The sequence below is a fragment of the Pezoporus wallicus genome, unplaced genomic scaffold (genome assembly GCF_028554395.1).
Source record: "Pezoporus wallicus isolate ANWC-B61680 ecotype Strahan unplaced genomic scaffold, APGP_CSIRO_Pwel_v1 scaffold_8224, whole genome shotgun sequence".
Classification (NCBI taxonomy): domain Eukaryota; kingdom Metazoa; phylum Chordata; class Aves; order Psittaciformes; family Psittacidae; genus Pezoporus; species Pezoporus wallicus.
The window spans coordinates 696,974-714,582 of record NW_026641935.1 but is presented as its reverse complement, the minus strand read 5'-3'; the positions used below and the strand labels follow the sequence as shown (position 1 = coordinate 714,582).

The following is a 17,609-nucleotide window of genomic DNA, read 5'->3' as shown; positions in this document are numbered from 1 at the left end:
TGATCACTGGGTTGTCCCTGTAGCTCTAAACTTTTGTACAGCACTCTCAGCCTGAGCTTGTGGAGAACTGGCTCTGAGAAAGATATTCTTTTTTAATTCTTTTTTTAATATTTTTGTTGTGGTTTCAGATCTTAGCAGAAGAAGCAGGACACTTGCAAACTAACTTAACTGGGTTGGGAAATCATGCGTGGTTTTGCTTCCAGACTTTATGACTTTTGATAGTCTATCCTTTCCCATTAAGGTAGCAGAGTACTTATAAATTTGATGCAAGGTATGCTTGGCTTGAAAGATGCATCTTCTAAATGTTCCAGCCAATGGCTTCATAGTTCTTGTCTGAAGCCTGTGAGAGAGCTTTGTATCTGTAGTTGCAGCAGAGTGGATTCCGTAGCCATAAGTATAGTGCTCAGAGAAGGTAGGGGAATTCTGTAGCTACTGAACCCCAAGCTACCTGTAGTGTAGATCTGGTTGTGTGAATCAAGTGGTACTCAAATCCCATGAATACGAAGGAGGTGCTTCCTGTGTAAGAGATGCAGGACCTTCTCTGAGTTAGCGCAGTACTTCAGTGATCGGCTGTAATCCACATCTGGAGAAGAACCAGAGTTGATACATTTCTGCCTAAATTGCGTACCTTGCCAAAATGCAAGGTAGTAGTACACTACAAACATCTGCAAAATGTTCTTCATTCTACCTTTGCCTCTGTGCAAGTCACAGCTTCTAGAGCAGAAGTTCACTCCTCACATTGGTGTTAGACTACAGGGGTTTCCTCTTCTGAGACCATGGGCTTAGTCTGCATGTCCTTACAGGCTTCCTGTCTGTGTGGACCATGCAGCACAGTGAGAAGGGCAAGAAAGGTGCTTATAGCTTTTCTTCCTGAAGAAACATCTAGTCTCGCTAATATGGAACTGGGTCTTTTCTCCTTGCAGTCATAACTGACTTTATTCAGGGTAACTTGTGGACTGTTAACTTACCCTTTCCTCTGTAGGTTTGCTGAGTGAGATTTGAGATAATTCAGCAGTCTAGAATTCTCAATGTCAGTTTCAATATTTTTTTTTTGCTGCAGGTACCCACAGATGTTGAGAAATGTCAAGATCGAGTAGAGTGTTTCAATGCTGATCTGAAAGCAGATATGGAGAGATGGCAGAACAACAAAAGACAAGACTTTAGGCAGCTACTCATGGGGATGGCAGATAAAAACATCCAGTACTACGAGAAGGTACGTGGCACTTAGCATTGGCAAAGGACTAAGAATAGTTCAAATTCTTCTGAGAGGATGGTGATAATACTTCAGGAAATCTTTGCACTGTCTTGAAGAAAAGAATCTTGGACATGTAAATCAGTTCTCTAGTTCTGTGGAAGCTGCTTTTTGTAGGCTGCTTACTGTAACCAGTTACTGACTTTCTTGTCATGCTCAAGTGTGAAGCTAGCAGTCTTCTGCAAGGCAGGCCTGTAACAGCATTTCATCTTGAGTGCCTTCATTCTTGCACTGAACAAATTACTGAGCAGCAGTAGTGGTGACAAAAAAGACCAAAATTGCATATTCTAGTAATAATATCAGGCTAGAAATCTCTTGATTCTGCCTTTTAGATCCAAACTACATGGGTTAATGTATATCCATAGACCCATCTGTAGATTACACCTAGTATGCATAAATGGTTCTGATCTCCATCCCTTTGTGCATAGTTTTGTCCCTTGTATGTTAGTCCTGGAAATACGAAGTCAGGCACCTGTGCACTTTTTCAGTTGGTGCATGTGTGCCTGAGATTCAGTGTAAGACTATTTTAAGTGAAAGGGCTTTGACATTTGACTGCATATGTTGATAATCTAGTTTTTCTTCCTGCTAAATTGGTGCTGCCCAGTGCAATGGTTGATATATTAAACCCTTCTAGTCTTATGCATGGTGACATACTTGAACTTTTTGCCTATTGATTTCTTCCATATGTGCTTTGCAAACTTTTCTGTCTTCCCACAAAGATGTGAATTTCTACTAAAAACAATTTGGCTGCCTAGCTGAAAGCTGTGGTGCTCTTCATAGAATATAGATTGGTATTTGGAAATGGTGGATATTCTCATGATTTTTAATGGCTTGGAGCATGCTGTTGACTTTGGAAAGCTCAGATTTGTCTTCCTCATTTGGGAACTGCACCTGCTCTTTCTAAATGCTTTCTTGCTGTTTGAGATTGGTTTTACCTCTTTTCCTTCTGTGTTAATTAACCTATGAAGATCCAGCTAGCCTTTCTTGAACTTTCATTCTACTGGTCTGGAAGGGTTGGTTAAAAGTTACAGGAACTAATGTATAACCCATTTTTTAAATCTCTGTTTCTGTCTTCAGTGCCTTACGGCGTGGGAGTCAGTTATACCACTATTGCAAGACAAGCCAGAGACCAAATAAGTACCACCTCCATGGACAGTCTAGCACTTCTGTACTCAGTACCACTAGACATACTGGAACTGTATGAAGGACTCCTTTTGTCAACTGAAACACCAGCTGCACTTAAGCTGGAACAGACGCTTTGAAAATTAGTTTAATTTTTTTCCTCACTTTCTCTGTTTAAACTAGGGTATTTTTCATCTTTTTAAGTTATCTTGAATGGTTCCTTCTTTATCCTATGGAGTGATTGGGGGTTCACAGTGAAAGCCCACGGGGATCTTGATAAAATTTACCTCTCTAGTCTGGAAGGAACTGATGAATGGAACACTGAAAAGATGAAAATACTACTGCAAGGTGCCAAATGATGTCTTTATTACCCTACTGTTTTGTTTGCTTATAAAAAACCCACAACATAATAATTATTCCTGTGATACACTACTCGCAAACCAGTCCTTATCCCTTTTTTTTTTTTTTTTGGATGGACAGGGAAAGGCTGGAAATGAGTATTTTCTGTTTTGTTACCACCTATATGCTCCTGCTGGATCCAAAGGTTTCTGGAGACTTTAATGCATGGGAGTTGGGCTGGTCCAAGACAGAACATACCGATACCACCTGCAGATAGCCTGTGATGCAAGCATGAACTGTGTTTTTTTGTGAGTGTGGCATGCTCTTGGTTCATTCTGAGTATCTTTGTTTATCTTGGTGCTTATGAAGTGATGTCAGTTGGCTGAAGTGTACTTGTGATGGACTTGGGGATCAGAACCAGCCTAGCTGCAGGAGCAAGTTGAACAGCTGTCTTTCAAGGCTTACGGCAATGGTGGAAGAAAGTACAAGTCTTTAGTGTATTTTCTCTAAAGCTAGCACTGGAGGTTGCATGGTAGAATTCTCTTGGCCCATGCTTTAAACTTTTGGGGTGTGGAGGCTTTTTGTGTGTTTATTTTTTTTCTGTTTTGTTTTTTCCTGAAGTAGAGCCACTTTGGGCTTGGTCACTTAAGGTGCCTGCTATAGTAAAGGTAAACTTTGCTTCTCTCCCCATGCCTTTTTTTTTTGGTTGTTTTTGGTGTTGTTTTTTTTTTTGTTTGGCGGTTGCTTTGTTTTTGTTTGTTTGTTGTTTTTTCTTTTCTCCCAGAAGCCAAAAAGTGTCAAATGCTTGTTTTCTCCACACACCACTGTGTGTGAAACTTGCCTTAAACAGGTTGGTGGAGGCAGATAGGTACCTATTAGATACACACAGTGTTCATATCTGTCTATTGAACCACACAGCAAGTCTTTTAAAACTACTTTTGGTACAGATCTATTTTCTTAGTAGTTTTTATTGACCTTTAGAAATGTAACTGCTTCTGCAAGTCCCTATTTTTTTTTTTTTTCCTCTTGCAGTACCTAACTCAAGTAAATGCCTGCTTTTTGTTAATGACCTTTGGAATGCTGCCATGATTCCCAGGGTCCCAGAGTCTTGGTTTAACAGCATGCAGATAAATCCTTTTTAACCATCCTAAGTGAGGCAGCTTGGGGCTAATATCAGTGTAATACTTGGATTTGGGGGGAATAAATAACTCTTGAGTGCTTACTACTAGCCTGGAGTGATAAGTAGATCTCTGGTACCATTCTTGTGAAGAGTATAATGGTAGTTGAGTATGTACAACTGCTGTGTTCTCTTCTGACAGCCTACCAGGTACTGGTCTGCTTGGACTTTATCCCTTCATAAACACCAAGTAAAGCTGAAGTTCCCCTGCTCAGCTTGCTGGATTTATAGCAACTCTCAAGATGAGGTATTGCAGCAATGTGGTAGCTCTCAGGCTAATGAGATGCTGTTGGTGCAGAAGTGAAGTTTAAGACATTTTTAAGAGGTCTTCCTTTTTGACTTGGCCTTCATTGACAACTGTGCAGTACTAAACTATGCTTGCTGGTTTAAGCTCACAGTTTGTTAATATACACTTACTTGCTGTAAATGAGAACTCTCCTTTAAGTTGCTGTTAGGTCCAGAATTACAAACTACTCTTGTGCAAGGAAGTGCTTAAAAGGACCATCTTGAAGCAGTAAAACCAGGTGTTTTTCTCAATCTTCCTATTCTAAAATAAGCACTTCTGTACTGTTTAACAGTCTGACCTTCAGGGTTACAGTCTTCCCTATTTCCCACAGAGATCAACATGCCTTTTTGAGCTGGTTCCTTTGTGGTAAATGTAATTTTGTAGTTGATCCTGAAACATCACTGGGAATGAAGCGAAATGTAATTTGAACTAATATTTAGACAAGTCTTCCCCTCACCTTTAAAAAAAAAAGTGAAAGATGAGTAGAAACAACGGTGATGATATGTGACATCATAGCTGTTCATGAGAAACATAATGCACAGTGGGGAGCACCAAGTGAAGCTCAAATTGATGTGTAACTTCTGAGGCTGGAGCTGTTGAAGATTTTCTTAAATTTTTTGTAATCCAATGTCACTGATCCTGCAGTATGATTTTGAAGCTAGTCCTCATCATCCAAAGCATGTTTTGATTTCAGATAAATCCTGTTCTGGCTAAGCTGTTGAAAGGCAGGCACGCTTTGCACTTCTCTGTTGCATTATGTAGCTCTGTGGTACCTGCAGGTTGATGTGGATTTCTTACATGATGTGTAACACCGAAGCTTCTTAAGCCCCTATAATGAAAGTAGAACTTAACATTTGAGAGAGGAGTCTTTTGCAAGAATTGCTGTAGTGTAGTGGTGGGTGTCTTGGCTTGTATGTGCTATAGAGGATACTCTTACAAAGAGCTGTTGTAGATCACTAGGTAACTGGGAGAGGCTGTGTAGGGAGGATCCTGACTGAGTTTTGGGGCAGCAATGCCAGACTGGAAGAACTACAAAATATCAGGAAACTCCTGTAAGATGTAAAGAGTGACACTTGTAGAGAGTGCACTTACTTAACCTGTTGTTAGTAGGAAGCTGAGATCTGAACTGGTAGCAAAAGTTACTCAAGTTATCCTGTAATCCTTACAGGATAGGTGTCTCTCCTTTAGATGGCCCAAACTTTGCATGTGAAAAGTAAAAGTTATTGGTAAAGGGAAGCAGGAGTGTAGTGAAGGAGCTTCATCTTTGAGTAAGTTCTTAAGTGTGCGGTCACTTAAGGTCACCATGCACACACGCACTAAAATTATGTCAAAAGTAGTTGGACCTTTTCTCTGAGTCTATGTAATGTGGGTCATTCAACAGTCCTTAAATTAGCCCAGTTTCACTCGTAATCCATATTTGGACCAAGTTCCCTCTCAGAGGATGCCTAATTCTCTCCTGTCCTGGTTACTTCTGTGTAATTTCTAGGACGTTTGTTTCTTATCTCAGCTGTCACCAGCACAGTGAAGCAGGCACTGAGATCTTGTTTTCATGCTTGGTAATGAACTGTGCATTGTTCATATGTATCCTTATCAGGCTCTGACTCTTGCAATAAACACAGGTGTTGAAACACCATAGCTTTTTCAGGTATCCTTTGCAAAATGAAAAGGTAATAGGTGCAGCACTAAACACACAAACTCTTCCAATGTAACCTGTAGCAGAGAATAAACTATGGATTCTTCACTGAAGTCTGCTTGGATTTTTGTCACACTGGCACTTGTGCTAAGGACAGAGTAGTGGGATACGTGGTAGGGAAGAAGCATCTGCAAAGCTCATGTGACAGAGGCTGTTCTGTGGAGGTACTGTGAGGTAGTCTTCCAGCAGTGGCTCTGTGCAGCCAGTTTGTGATGCATATTTCTTCAGGTGTTGGTGTCCTGCAGATAGCAAGGTAAGAAAGAATTCCCTCCCAGTCTACCAGGGAGTGCTCAGTGTTTTAACAGGAGCTGTGTTTTTGTTAAAACTTGCACCGTTTTCCTGTTTATGATTAATGTTGCACTGTTTAAAAACCTGGTGCTGAAAACCACTGAGCAAAACTGCATACATTAAATTAGCTCATTCAGCCTTCTTAAATTCTGAAGGTATAACAGTTTTTTCCCTTGGCATATTAACTTTAACTACAGCAACCAGTAAATAGGGAAAATGGAGTCTTTTTTTTTTTTTATTTTTAAGATAGGGGAGTTGCTACTACTTACCAACATTTTATTTATTTTTTTTTATATAACATAAAACTGGGGATCACAGGAATATATTTGCCTTCTGGCAGTGTGAGTGTTGCATTTTAACAGGCAGCATTTTTTGGGAGTGCTGTTTAGCCAACTGTATGAAATAAAGCAAAATTTAAAACTGTGCTTAGCATTTTATAGTCTTGCTGGAGTATCTGACTTGTACAAGTGAAACGAGCTAATTTTAAGGTTGCAGGGCTAAGGCACAGTACTTATGCAGAAAATAATGCACTTTCCAAAAAGGCATAAGTAGATCACCCTACCTAAGTGGCATGCTAAAATATTAAAGGCTAGCCACTCTCCTAGACTACTTTGCAGGCCTTGGTACTCCATGCTTTGAAGCTAAACCATTTCCTTAAATTCTGCTGCTGGGATAAAAATCCATTCCTTCAGATCAAGCAGCAGAGTTGAAGTCAGTGCCACATTCCCACCGCACAGGGAGATAGGTTGCAGAGGGACAGTCTTACAGTAGCAAACAGCCAAAGGGCTTTTATCTTTAGTACATGGAAATTAAGCAGCACCGTCCATGTTCTCTTTTTCCTCTGTGCCTGCATCCCTCTGTTCCTCCTTAAGGTTAGAAGAGTTGGGCCATGCAGGTGAAGGTGAGATGGCTGTGAGTGGAGGAGGTGGACCTCATCCCCTCCTTGCTGAAGGTGTCAATACTGGAGACCACAATGACCAGTGCTGGCTTGTGGCCCTCTTTCAGCCTGTGTAAACCCACTCATTGGAACTAGAGTGTCACCATTCATACCATTGAAAAACAAAATGGAAGCTGTGAAAAGACTTGTCTCTGTGTGGATTAGCTTAGTAAACAGTGTAAAAATGGGAAGGAAGGTTTTGTTTCCTGTGCTTGACCAAATCTGGCAACTGTACTCTTCTTCAGACTCGCAGGCTAGGAAATGTTGTCTTCTGGTGCTGGCATGTTTCTATACCCTTTCATATCTCTCTGTATAATTTGTGCATTGTTTACTATGAAACTAGTATTGATGGAGAAAAACACTTTGAGGTAAAACTGTTTGTAATTCTCTATTAGTGTGTACATTTTTTTAAAAAGCTCTGTTTTGTTTACCTCAATTAACTTAATGGAATGGACCAGTAAATGTATTAAAAGACGACTCCTTTACCTAGAATAAAACTTCGTTTTTGCAGCCTTCACCACTGAAGTGATGTGTATACTTATTTTGCTGGGCTATCTTACTGCAGAAGTACCCTTCCCTTAAAATCTAGTCATACTGCTGATCCTGTACTACATCTGGTATTACTTGAAAGTGACTGCTGGAGCTAAGGGAAAGGTTGCAAGTGTGTGTGGGGTTGGGGGTTGGGGACAGGATTGGCAGTGACTTCCTCAGAATAAGGGGATGCATAGTGAGTAATTGACTTCTGCTTGCTACATCCCTGGCTTGAACTGCCTGATTAGATTTCAGATTATTTCAGTTACTGAAGGCTTTTTAATTTGCTTTTACTTAGTCTGGGAGCTTGGAAGCCACTTAATCCTTGTTAATTCAATTAGTATGTAAGTAGACATATAATTTAAGCCCTGATCCTTCTGGAGCATGCCACTCTTTTGAATCATGTTTGGATTTAGCAGCCAACATCTTACACCAATTGCTGTATTGTATGAGGTTCCTATAGGTAGGGATTTCAATCCAGTACATTTTTATTTCTAACACAGGTAATTAACACTGAATATTATCTGGTATCAGTGTCCCTACACCTCTGTAAAGCCCATAGAAGTAGCGTGCTGCACTTAGCTGTTCTTAACCTGTTACAAGAGTAGTATGCTCTGGTAGTGTGAGTTGAAATGCTGCTATCGGCTTTTGAATCATAGATGTCTTCCCAGGAGCTGTGTTAAAGCACTGCTTAGGGACAGTGTGGCAATCTCCCAGGAAACAGGGGTGTGAACATGTGTTCAGGAGTGTTTTATTGTAGAGAATTACTAAAAGTGTCTTAATCTTACATTTAATGTTTTTTACAGTGGTGTTTCTGTGTTCAGTAATCTCTAAAACATTGATTGGCCAGGCTGACCCATCTTCTGTAGCAGTTGGAGAACAAGTGTGTCCTGCTGACAACTGTGTGCATGTGGCTCGTGGGCCCCTGCTTCATCAGCTGAAGGCACAGAGCCCTGAGGTTTCCTAATGAACAGATGGGAAGGAACTAATGAAAAATTGATCCTCTGCTTTCCACTTCCACACTGATTGATGTGTCTAGAAATGCCATTTTCATTTCTACCCTGTTGTCCCTCAGCATAATTGCTAACCAGCCTAGCAGAAAAATGAAATGCTGTGAAGACTGCTGGTGTTCAACAGCCAGTACATGTACTCTGTAAGATGATGTACTGCAGAAATAACAAGGCAAACTTCTTTGTCCTGGGTGAGTTCACTGGCTGAAAGCCTGTGGCATGCTGTGAAATGGAAACACAAATTGAGATGCTTCCCATCATGATAACTGTGGTGACTAATGCTTGGCAAGTTTTCCATTTTGGTAAGTTGAAGAGTTGATTAACACCAAAAGAGGCTTTAGCTGGTACAGCCTCTGTCAGTCGGTCAGAATCTGAAGGGAGCCAGTGGTTGAACGTTGTTTGATGGCCACGATGCTTTAAAGAGCAATAAAAATGCAGGTTACAAGAGAGCTAGAAAACTACTTTCTGAAACTATTGTTTGACTTTTTTTTTTTTTTTTTTTTTCCTCCCCTCCATCAATTCTTTAGTTTAAAATCACTGTGGTGTCTGTGGCTGGCTGAGAGCTAATGTGATTTCTCTCAAGGATCCGCCAGCCTTGTGTACAAGTAATGATACTGGCAACATTTGTCATGGTTTGGACTTCAAGTCCTAGTAACATGTGTTTGTGCTGATAATGGTGCTAACTTCTATTTGGAGCCTGCATTAAAAAGCAGTTGAGTAGCTAGCAGTGACTTGCTGTTAAAACAGCAGGGTTGTGGTAAGGAACAAGTCACTTTTGCATCTGGAAAGTATGAGGAGGAAAGCAGAGCCAGGGAAATGAGTGTGAAGTAGCCTTCCCCACACCACCAGTCCTGATGACACCAGGTGTCCAATGTGCTAACAAGACCAGAAAGCGAAGCCAAGACAGAACCAATGGTGTAGGACCTTTCCCTGTAGCATTGCTTTTTCTTTCTAAGTGATAATGCTGAAGTCAGTATGCATTACCCATATATATATATATATATGCATCACCCATATATATGTGTGTATATATATAAAACCATGTATTAACCATGCCTTTAGACTTATACTTGTTCCTGAAATTCACCTATCAGTTGCTCTGTAGCTGCAGGTTTGGGCAAATTCACCAGATCAATGAGTGAAATGACCGCTTCCTTCACCATGTAATGGTTTCTCTTTGAAAGAAACACCTGAGGGAGACTTTCTACCACAGTGAGTAAGTAAACTGTAATGGATTTTTGAAAGAATGTTTTACTTTGTGTAGGATTATTCCCTCATTCTACTTATTACTATTCTTGTAATACCAAGCATTACATTAGTGTGAAGGCCTTGTCCCCTGGGATTATCAGCTCTTAAACTCTGCTAAATATTCTTCCTACAGCAATTCTTGTTACATTAAACAAGAGAAGACTAACAGCATTGGCTAGATCACTTGCAAGTTTCAATTTTTGAATCTCCTTGGTATTTGTCAACTTATTTCTGCAAAATTTTTATTTCTCCCAATTTTCTCTTTCCTTTCAAGTTTACTTAAAAATAAAATAAAATAAAAAAATCCCACCCGTGTTATATACTTTAGACACAGAATCAGGTAACATTGAGAAAATACAGCATGTCCTTTTGGACAAAACCCTTCCTGTTCCTTACCTCAAAGGGAGAAGAGTCAGGCAGCCAACTAGAAAAGACAAGATGAAACAGAAGCCGCTGTACCAGTTCAGTGTGTTTTGATAGATCTTGTTGTAGACTGTAGATGTCACTACTCCTGTGGTGACTAAAGACAACTGCAGCAGGACAAACACTTTACCTGTAAACCAAGAACATAGTTTTTTACAGGGAGAAAAAACCAGCTCTGGTACATCTTGATGAATTCTGGATCACCACTGTGTGGGAGAGCCATGTGGTCATTGCTTCACAGGCACCAGACAGCATGCGCTTGTATCTGCTTCTGTTCAAGATCAGAATTTAGCGCCTTTTCCTTCTTTTAGGCTGAAGGATGAAAGATTCGACCAGCAAACTGTCTGCTTAACCCATCTAGATGTAGAGGTAACTGCTTGGAAGACTGGCAATAACCTGGGTGGTTAAGTGCTCCTTTCCCTATAAAGTGGAAAAGTAGTTTTGGGCTAGGATCTTCAGGACAGGAGAGATAAGAGAAATTTCAGTCAGTCTGCTTCTGCATTCAGTCAGAATAGTGGTCCACTGGGTTGCAATATTCCCTGAAATAGGGAGGTGCATGTGATTTAGACAGAGAAAAATGAATTCAAGTTAAAACAGCTTTTGTGCTGAAGTGCACCCTTCTGTTTCTGTAGTGGTAAAAGGGGGAAGGTGAAGTAACCCATCCTGCTGGGATGTGCAAGCTGGGAGCAAGGTCAGTGCTATACAGAGGGCTTGCTGCCCTGGCAGCCTTCTCCAGCTGCACAGCAGCAGCAGCCACCACTGAAGGGGACAGCACTGATACCAGAGGCTGCTCTGCTGCATGGCCCAGCTCCAGAGCCGATCTGCCACTGTGATAGGGTGCAGCCTGCATGGCTCAAGGTGGAGTTTAAAAACAAGGTCAGGATTAATAATTATGACTAATTTGGGGTGTGAGCTGCTACCTGTGTGGTGGGTAGGCAAGTTTGCTATGGAGCATGGTGAGGAATTAACTTACTGACAGAGCAGTATTGTGTTTGTATGGTACAAGGGAAAAGGACTGCTGTAGCAACATGTTTGGAGGAGACTTGAACAGCCAAGGTTCTGAGGTTTTATTTGAATGCATGGCTAGTCCTGTCTGTTGTGTCTAAATCCAGCTCATTGGGGTAAAAATGGTAGCCTTCAATACAGTGCTGTAAAATACATGTATTTTACTGTTTTCTAATGTATTTTTATTATATAAAATAATTTCTGCTCCTGTTTACCAATAAAGGCTGATTTCTATGCAAAGGTTATACTTTGTTAGTTAAATCATAGTCTGTCAGGAATAAATTGCCAGGAAACGCTTGAAGATGTGTTTAGAAAGCATAACTGAAAAAAAAAGATGAAAGAAATTCACCCTTTCCAAAGCTGGAAGTAAAAGAAGTCAAATATAAATGATGTAAGTATCATAGTGCTGCAACGCAATGCCTTACTTTTCTTGTTTTTCCCTGGAGTACTGTGTTTTTGCGCAGTACCTCTGGTGTTTTCCTTGCCTTTGAGCTGCACACTGATAATCATCTTTAGAAGCATGTGCTGAAAAATGTGTGGGTGAATGATGTAACTAAGGACAAGAAGTTCGGATGTGACAATCTTGTATTGCAAGTTTCTCTGCTCCTCCCTTCCCATTTGTGGTACCAACTCTTCCAGTTGTATTATGCAGAACACAGATTGTAACAATAACTTACCTCTCTTTATATCTTAGGCTGAATGGAAGGATTTGAGGTTTTTTGACTGGTAAGACAACCAAAGCACTTACCATAAGATGATCCTTCAACATGCTTGGATAACATGGATCTGATGGTTGGTAAAGGGATGAGGGCAAAGAGCATCACTGCCCGTGCTGCAATGCAATGAGCATGTGGTTATCATCAGTACCTGCTTCTTGTTTCCCAACACAATCACCACTGCTTTTGAAGACTATGGGCCTACGGCTTGGGCAGAGACTTTGCTGCACTTTTTCTTGTCCCTTGAGTACCAGAAAAAAAAGTACAGATCTTTGGTAGGAGTGTAGGTCCTCACTCCATCCAAGGGATGCTGGGTAAGCCACCTATTGCTCCCACCAGCAGAGTTACTTTGCCCAAACCAGCTGTAGTCTCTTGGTCTAAGCCTGCAATCCCAGTGTAGATGGAATGTAGCACTGTCCTTTGAGACAGAGACACTGATGATTTGAACCTAACCAGCAGAGAGAGCATCCCATGCTACATGGCTTTGACTTGAACAGTACCCATGTCACACTACAGCTGTGTTCTATTTTGGTGCTTCTGGCTTGCAGTATTTTAGTCTTTCTCTAGTGTGGGAACTTCTAGGGAGCTGGAATTACCTTCCTGTCAGGAGAACCAGCCTCAGTGAAGACTTGGTCCATGTCTAGTGTACCAAGGTGTTTCTGCAATGGAGGGAACAAGCATTCTGTACACTATGTAGCAGCATGTGTTCATGAGGGACTTTAAATATAAAAAAAAAACCATTTTTAATTCTTTTAATTTTCTTTTGTAATCATTTCTTCCCCAGCCTGATTGGTGAAATGAACAAAATATCTTAAAAAATTTTGCTCAATGTTTGGCTTAGTACACAAATATAATCTTTCCCTTTAGAATGACTTTGATTTTCAATTTCTTACTCCCTGTAGGGTCAGACAGATAAAGCACTTCAGGCCATTTATCTTAGACCTTTTTCTCTTTCTAGAAGAAAAACCTCAAAGCCATACAGGACACAATACTCTTTTAGATATGAATTAGCCATCTCTTTGCCACAACGGATGCAGCTCTTGGATTTTGCTTTCTGCATCCCTGCACATGCTACCTACTAAATATAAACTTGCCTTTTGTTTGTTGTGGGATGCTGTCCCATATGTTTATACACAGTTTGAGATTTGTACACTACATTATTGTGGTATTTAGTTGCTAGAGTAGCTCCAATATTTCACCATTAAGTTTCCCATCAGGCATAAATGCCTTAATGTAACAAAAATAAATCACATCTTAGGATGTTTGTTTAATAGGAAACCTTTGTCAGTTTTTTTTTTGTTGTAGCCATAAGCTGTATCTCACAAGAAGCAAGTGCTTGGGTGACACAATCTAGTGTGGGACGTCCCTGGCAGGGGGGTTGGAACTAGATGATCTTAAGGTCCTTTCCAACCCTAACCATCCTATGATTAATGCAGTGGTGTGGTCTGACTAGCACCAATACCCAGCAACAATTCCTACTCCCCTGTGGTGTGAGCATTGTTCTCCTACTCTGATCTGGGCTATGACCAAGTGACAAATTACAAGTCAACCAACCTTAAGCTAACCTTGGCAGGAGTGTATGCCTCCTCTGGATATTGTAGGGTGTTGGGTGTCAGAGTGCAAAGGGGGGGGATAGGGGACCCTCTTGGGCACTGCTCCTGTGACGATCTGCCTAGTCCCTGCTCTGAAACTCACAGCGAAGCAGACCAAAAGCCCTTCTTCTGATGCTGAACACCCCTACCCCTTTCTCAGGATGCACTTGCTTGTGTGAGTGGTTGTTTGACTCACCAATGTAGAAAAGGAATGTCCACCTAACGAAGGCCATGATGAGGATGCCAGCACTGAAGGATACCACTCCGATCATTGTCATGGTTATATCCTTCAGGTATTTGGAGAACACAAATACACCTAGGAAGCTGGTGATGAAGATCACATACCCAGCAGCATTGCCATGTCCAATTTGCACAGCATTCCAACTTAAAGGCTCCCTGAGCAAGAAGAGTGGGAGTACGTTCATCGCACCAACCACAGCAAGGTCATAGAGGATTGCTGCCATAAACAGCATAGTGAGGATGAGTTTCGAGGGTGATACTGGAGTGGAGTTGCTGTTCTTTGTGTGGCCTGGTAGCTGGCTGCTTACCTCCTCTGCACTCTTGGGTTTGGCTGGGCAGGAAGCTGCTGGCTTGGGGACTGTCAGGACAAGTATGCTGTAGAGGAGGCAGAAAGCATAACAAGCGATGCTGCAGCTCACCAGCACAGTGCCCTCTTGATAGTGGTCACTGAAGCCAACAAAGAGGTAGCCGGATGCCATGCTTCCCAGAAAGCCAGAGAGGCCATACACCAGCTCAATAATGATGAGCCGAAGGGACCTTTTGATCTCGGAGGAGCCCAGGGATCCCAGAGTCATGACACCTGCCCAGAGCGTGGTGAAACCGCCCATCAGCCCATTGAAGGCAGCAGCCCCGTACATCACCTCGATCGGCCAGCCCCGCAAGAGCAGGAGGAGCAGGAGAGATTTGGAACCCAAGTAGCCAAGAAGAGGGAGGCAGATGGGGATCTTCCGATGTATCCTGTCCCCCAACTTGGACAAGCCATATGCTGACACCAGTGGGCTCAGGCCCAGGACAAGGTTGTAGATGATATAAAAGTTAGAGACAGCCTTTTGCTGAGCATCTTCCAGCACATGGGAAGGAGCAGTGGCGTTGGTCTGGTTGTAGTAGTTCTTCACCACCAGCAGCAGCGCCGTGTCGTAGAAGGCGCTAGCCACTTGGGAACCTGCGACCACGGGCTCAATCCACGTCCTCATCACGGTCACCCCCACCATGCTGCTGGCGACGTCCTCTTCCTGGGGAGAGCTGTTTTCAGGGAGATGTGCAGGAGGAAATGGCTCTTCAGAAGCTCTGCTCTGGAGGCATGCTTAGGGAGGAGCAGCAAAGGGAAGAACAAAAGCTGGGCTGAGCAGGATCAGAGCGTTGTGCAAGAGATGATCTGGCCAAGAGGATATCTGCACCTCGCCTTGCTACACACACTCGCACACGCACATCCCTGTGCTGCTCTGATCCCCGGCTCACAGACAAGAGGCTTTTGTACAGCTGGAGAACGCCCTGCGCTCCCGAAGCGCTGCTGCTCCTCTTCCTGGTGTAGTTTCAACAGAGGTCAGATGACCCAGTGGAATTTCTCTCTCCAAATTTAGGAAGTGAAAATGATCAAGTAATTGCTGCAATTTGGAGTGATGGTTTCGGGTTTGTTTGGTTTGGATTACTTTCCCCCTCCCCCCACCTTTTGGCATCTTCACCTGTTTCCAAGTGGTTGCGGGAGGGGAGGATGGATGTGTGCTTTTGCTCAGGCAATCAGTGAATTCCCCTTACTACAAGCTCTTTTTCCTTTCTTCTACACAAACACGTTGCTGGCTGTTTTGCTCCTAAGTGGTCCTGTCTGCCCTGTTGCTGCGCTGTGCCCATTATGTCGTTGTTTCAATAACTCACTCAGGAAATTACACCAAAAAGCCTGGTTTTGGTAACCTGCCTGCTGCAGCTGCCACTCTGCCTGCTGTGTCCTTTGGCTTTGCAGTGTGGGAATTTCTAAGAGAAAGGAGAAAAGTCCCAGTTTATCCAAAGGCATCGGCAACCACTGCACCGCAGTGATCTGAGCTGAGTCGGAGGCCGGGAGGGGTGAGAACCCACCCCTGGGGAAGTGATTTCCAGTCCCGGCTCCTGAGGCTGGTAGCTGTGCCTCTCTGCAGTGCTGGTGCCACATGCAGCTTTGCAGCTTGGGGAGTCGGCCTCTGATACTGCTGCTGCCCGGGGCGGGGGGGGGGGGGGGCAAGTGAAACGACTCACCCCAACCGGCTCCGGTGCCTGTGTGTGACTGGAACAGGATATGGCGCAAGCAGGCTGCCAGCTCCAAGGAAGATGTTTGCAGTCCCAGCTGCAGGAAATACTTGGGGGATATTTGGCAGCCTCAAAAATGCTAACTTAAATTGTAGTGATCTCATTCTGCACTGGGTTAATAAATCATAACAGGCAGAATAACAGTCTGTTCTAGGAAGATTTATGATGAGTAGTTTAAAAAATAAATTAATGATTAATTTGCGAGAACAATGTTAAAGCCTCCATCTGTTACACTCTATTATTCAGGTGACATTTACTCAATGCCTGTGTACTCATGGCTCAAGAGTTTTATTTTTTTCATTCTTAGGTCAGTTGTGCAATAATTTTTTTTTTACATTTCAATGCAAGGAAGAGAAATTCCAATGAGTAACGGGGAAAGGGGTGGGGAATTGTCTGCTAGAAAGATTCGCTGCTAGACAATCACAGTTTCACCACAGAATTTGTTTTTTGGTCGGGCCAAAAGACTCCAGAAGCCAGATGTATAATATAACATGGGTTGTTCCAACAGTTGGCTTTTTTATCATTTTTTCCCCCACATTTTCTGCAGAAGGTGTCCAGTTTCTTTCAGATTTTATTCAGAAGTGGGACAAGTCTTTTTCTCCAAACCCTGGAATATTTCCAGAGGATGGAAATTCCAGACAACCTTAATGAAAACCCCACAGTATCAGCCTATGACCAGTTTAAGCAACAAAGGAAATGCCACATTTTGCTTCACCCGGGTGTTATTAATAGGTGAAATTGTGTGTTGGAACAATACAAAGAGAAAAGATGATTATATTTGAAAATCTGATAATCAGTAGAGGGGTTTTATGTATTAGGAAAGTTTGAGAACAAGCTGAAATTCTTCTATTGTGTATCTTAGTTACTTTATAACTAAGCATTACAATGGTAGCTATAACGATGAGCAACTAACATAGCCATATATGGGGAAGGGTATATGGGTGGATCCAGGGCAGTATTGTGAAACTCTACCGAAGCAGAACTCACGAAGGTACCAGGAGTAGTCAAGTGAAAATAAGAGAATGATGGTGTCCACATAATGACTGGGACATGTCCAAGAAACAGAAAAGTGAACAGGATGACCTGAGGAAGACTTCTTACTTCATCCGAGGAAGACTCCTTACTTCATCAGGACGACCACCAGAGGGGCGCTGCGCAAGCGCAGAAGAGGCTGATGTCGTAATAGACTGATGTGGCAATCCTTGATGCATATGTATTAGTCAATGGTGTAATCTGTATTGAATATGTATTAGTGATGACATTTTTAGTGTATAAATTGCAAGTGCGACGTGACGGGGTTGAAGCCAGATTTGGGCGCGTGCCCCTGGTTTCCCAGCGCTGCAATAAAGCACTTCATATAACCATTCCGGTGGTTATGTGTCAGTTCTTACGCTAACACAGGGAGTCCTTTCTCATCCACCAGACATTAGAGGGAAAGATACAGGACTTTGTCCCATTCAAGCTTCAGTTTGGGACGTTGGCTATCTTGGAGTATAGAGGTACGTTACAGGCACTGTGCTTGAGAGACTGCAGATCTGCTCAACTCTTAAATAAGGTGTTTTTTTTTCCTCCAGTCTTTGTTGCATGCACAGGCTGTCTGGCTTATTCATCTGACACTCTTGACAACTAGGTGATATGATTTTATGCTTAATGCTATTCAGGCCTAGATAGCTAATGACTTGTGCTGAGTGC

General features: G+C 42.4%; 2 protein-coding genes across 2 annotated transcripts in view; one reads left to right on the top strand and one right to left on the bottom strand.

Annotated features, from left to right (window-relative positions):
- The window catches only part of SNX30 (sorting nexin family member 30), a 44,095-nt gene extending 40,695 nt beyond the window's left edge, over window positions 1-3,400 (top strand). Inside the window, exons 8-9 of the mRNA XM_057426010.1 lie at window positions 1,061-1,213; window positions 2,330-3,400. Of these exons, the coding sequence (XP_057281993.1) occupies window positions 1,061-1,213; window positions 2,330-2,389 (213 nt within the window). The 3' untranslated portion in view covers window positions 2,390-3,400. The remainder of the gene's footprint in view (window positions 1-1,060; window positions 1,214-2,329) is intronic.
- A 4,963-nt stretch (window positions 3,401-8,363) lies between these two features.
- On the bottom strand, window positions 8,364-14,947 carry SLC46A2 (solute carrier family 46 member 2). Its single transcript, XM_057426034.1, has 4 exons — window positions 13,816-14,947; window positions 12,060-12,143; window positions 10,280-10,436; window positions 8,364-9,049 (listed from the first exon to the last, which is right to left on the bottom strand). Exons 1-4 carry the CDS (start codon window positions 14,849-14,851, stop codon window positions 8,992-8,994), a joined length of 1,335 nt encoding a protein of 444 aa, XP_057282017.1. The 5' UTR covers window positions 14,852-14,947; the 3' UTR covers window positions 8,364-8,991.
- Between the last annotated feature and the right edge of the window lie 2,662 nt (window positions 14,948-17,609).

Excerpts from the sequence above, each read along its gene's own strand:
- SLC46A2 (XM_057426034.1), bottom strand. The coding sequence starts at position 14,851 with ATGGTGGGGGTGACCGTGATGAGGACGTGGATTGAGCCCGTGGTCGCA. Across the intron at positions 10,437-12,059 it reads TGTTGAAGGATCATCTTATG|GTAAAGTGTTTGTCCTGCTG; the intron begins GTAAGTGCTTTG and ends CTTGGTTTACAG. Across the intron at positions 9,050-10,279 it reads CTGACTCTTCTCCCTTTGAG|CATCGTGGCCATCAAACAAC; the intron begins GTAAGGAACAGG and ends TGCTCTTTAAAG.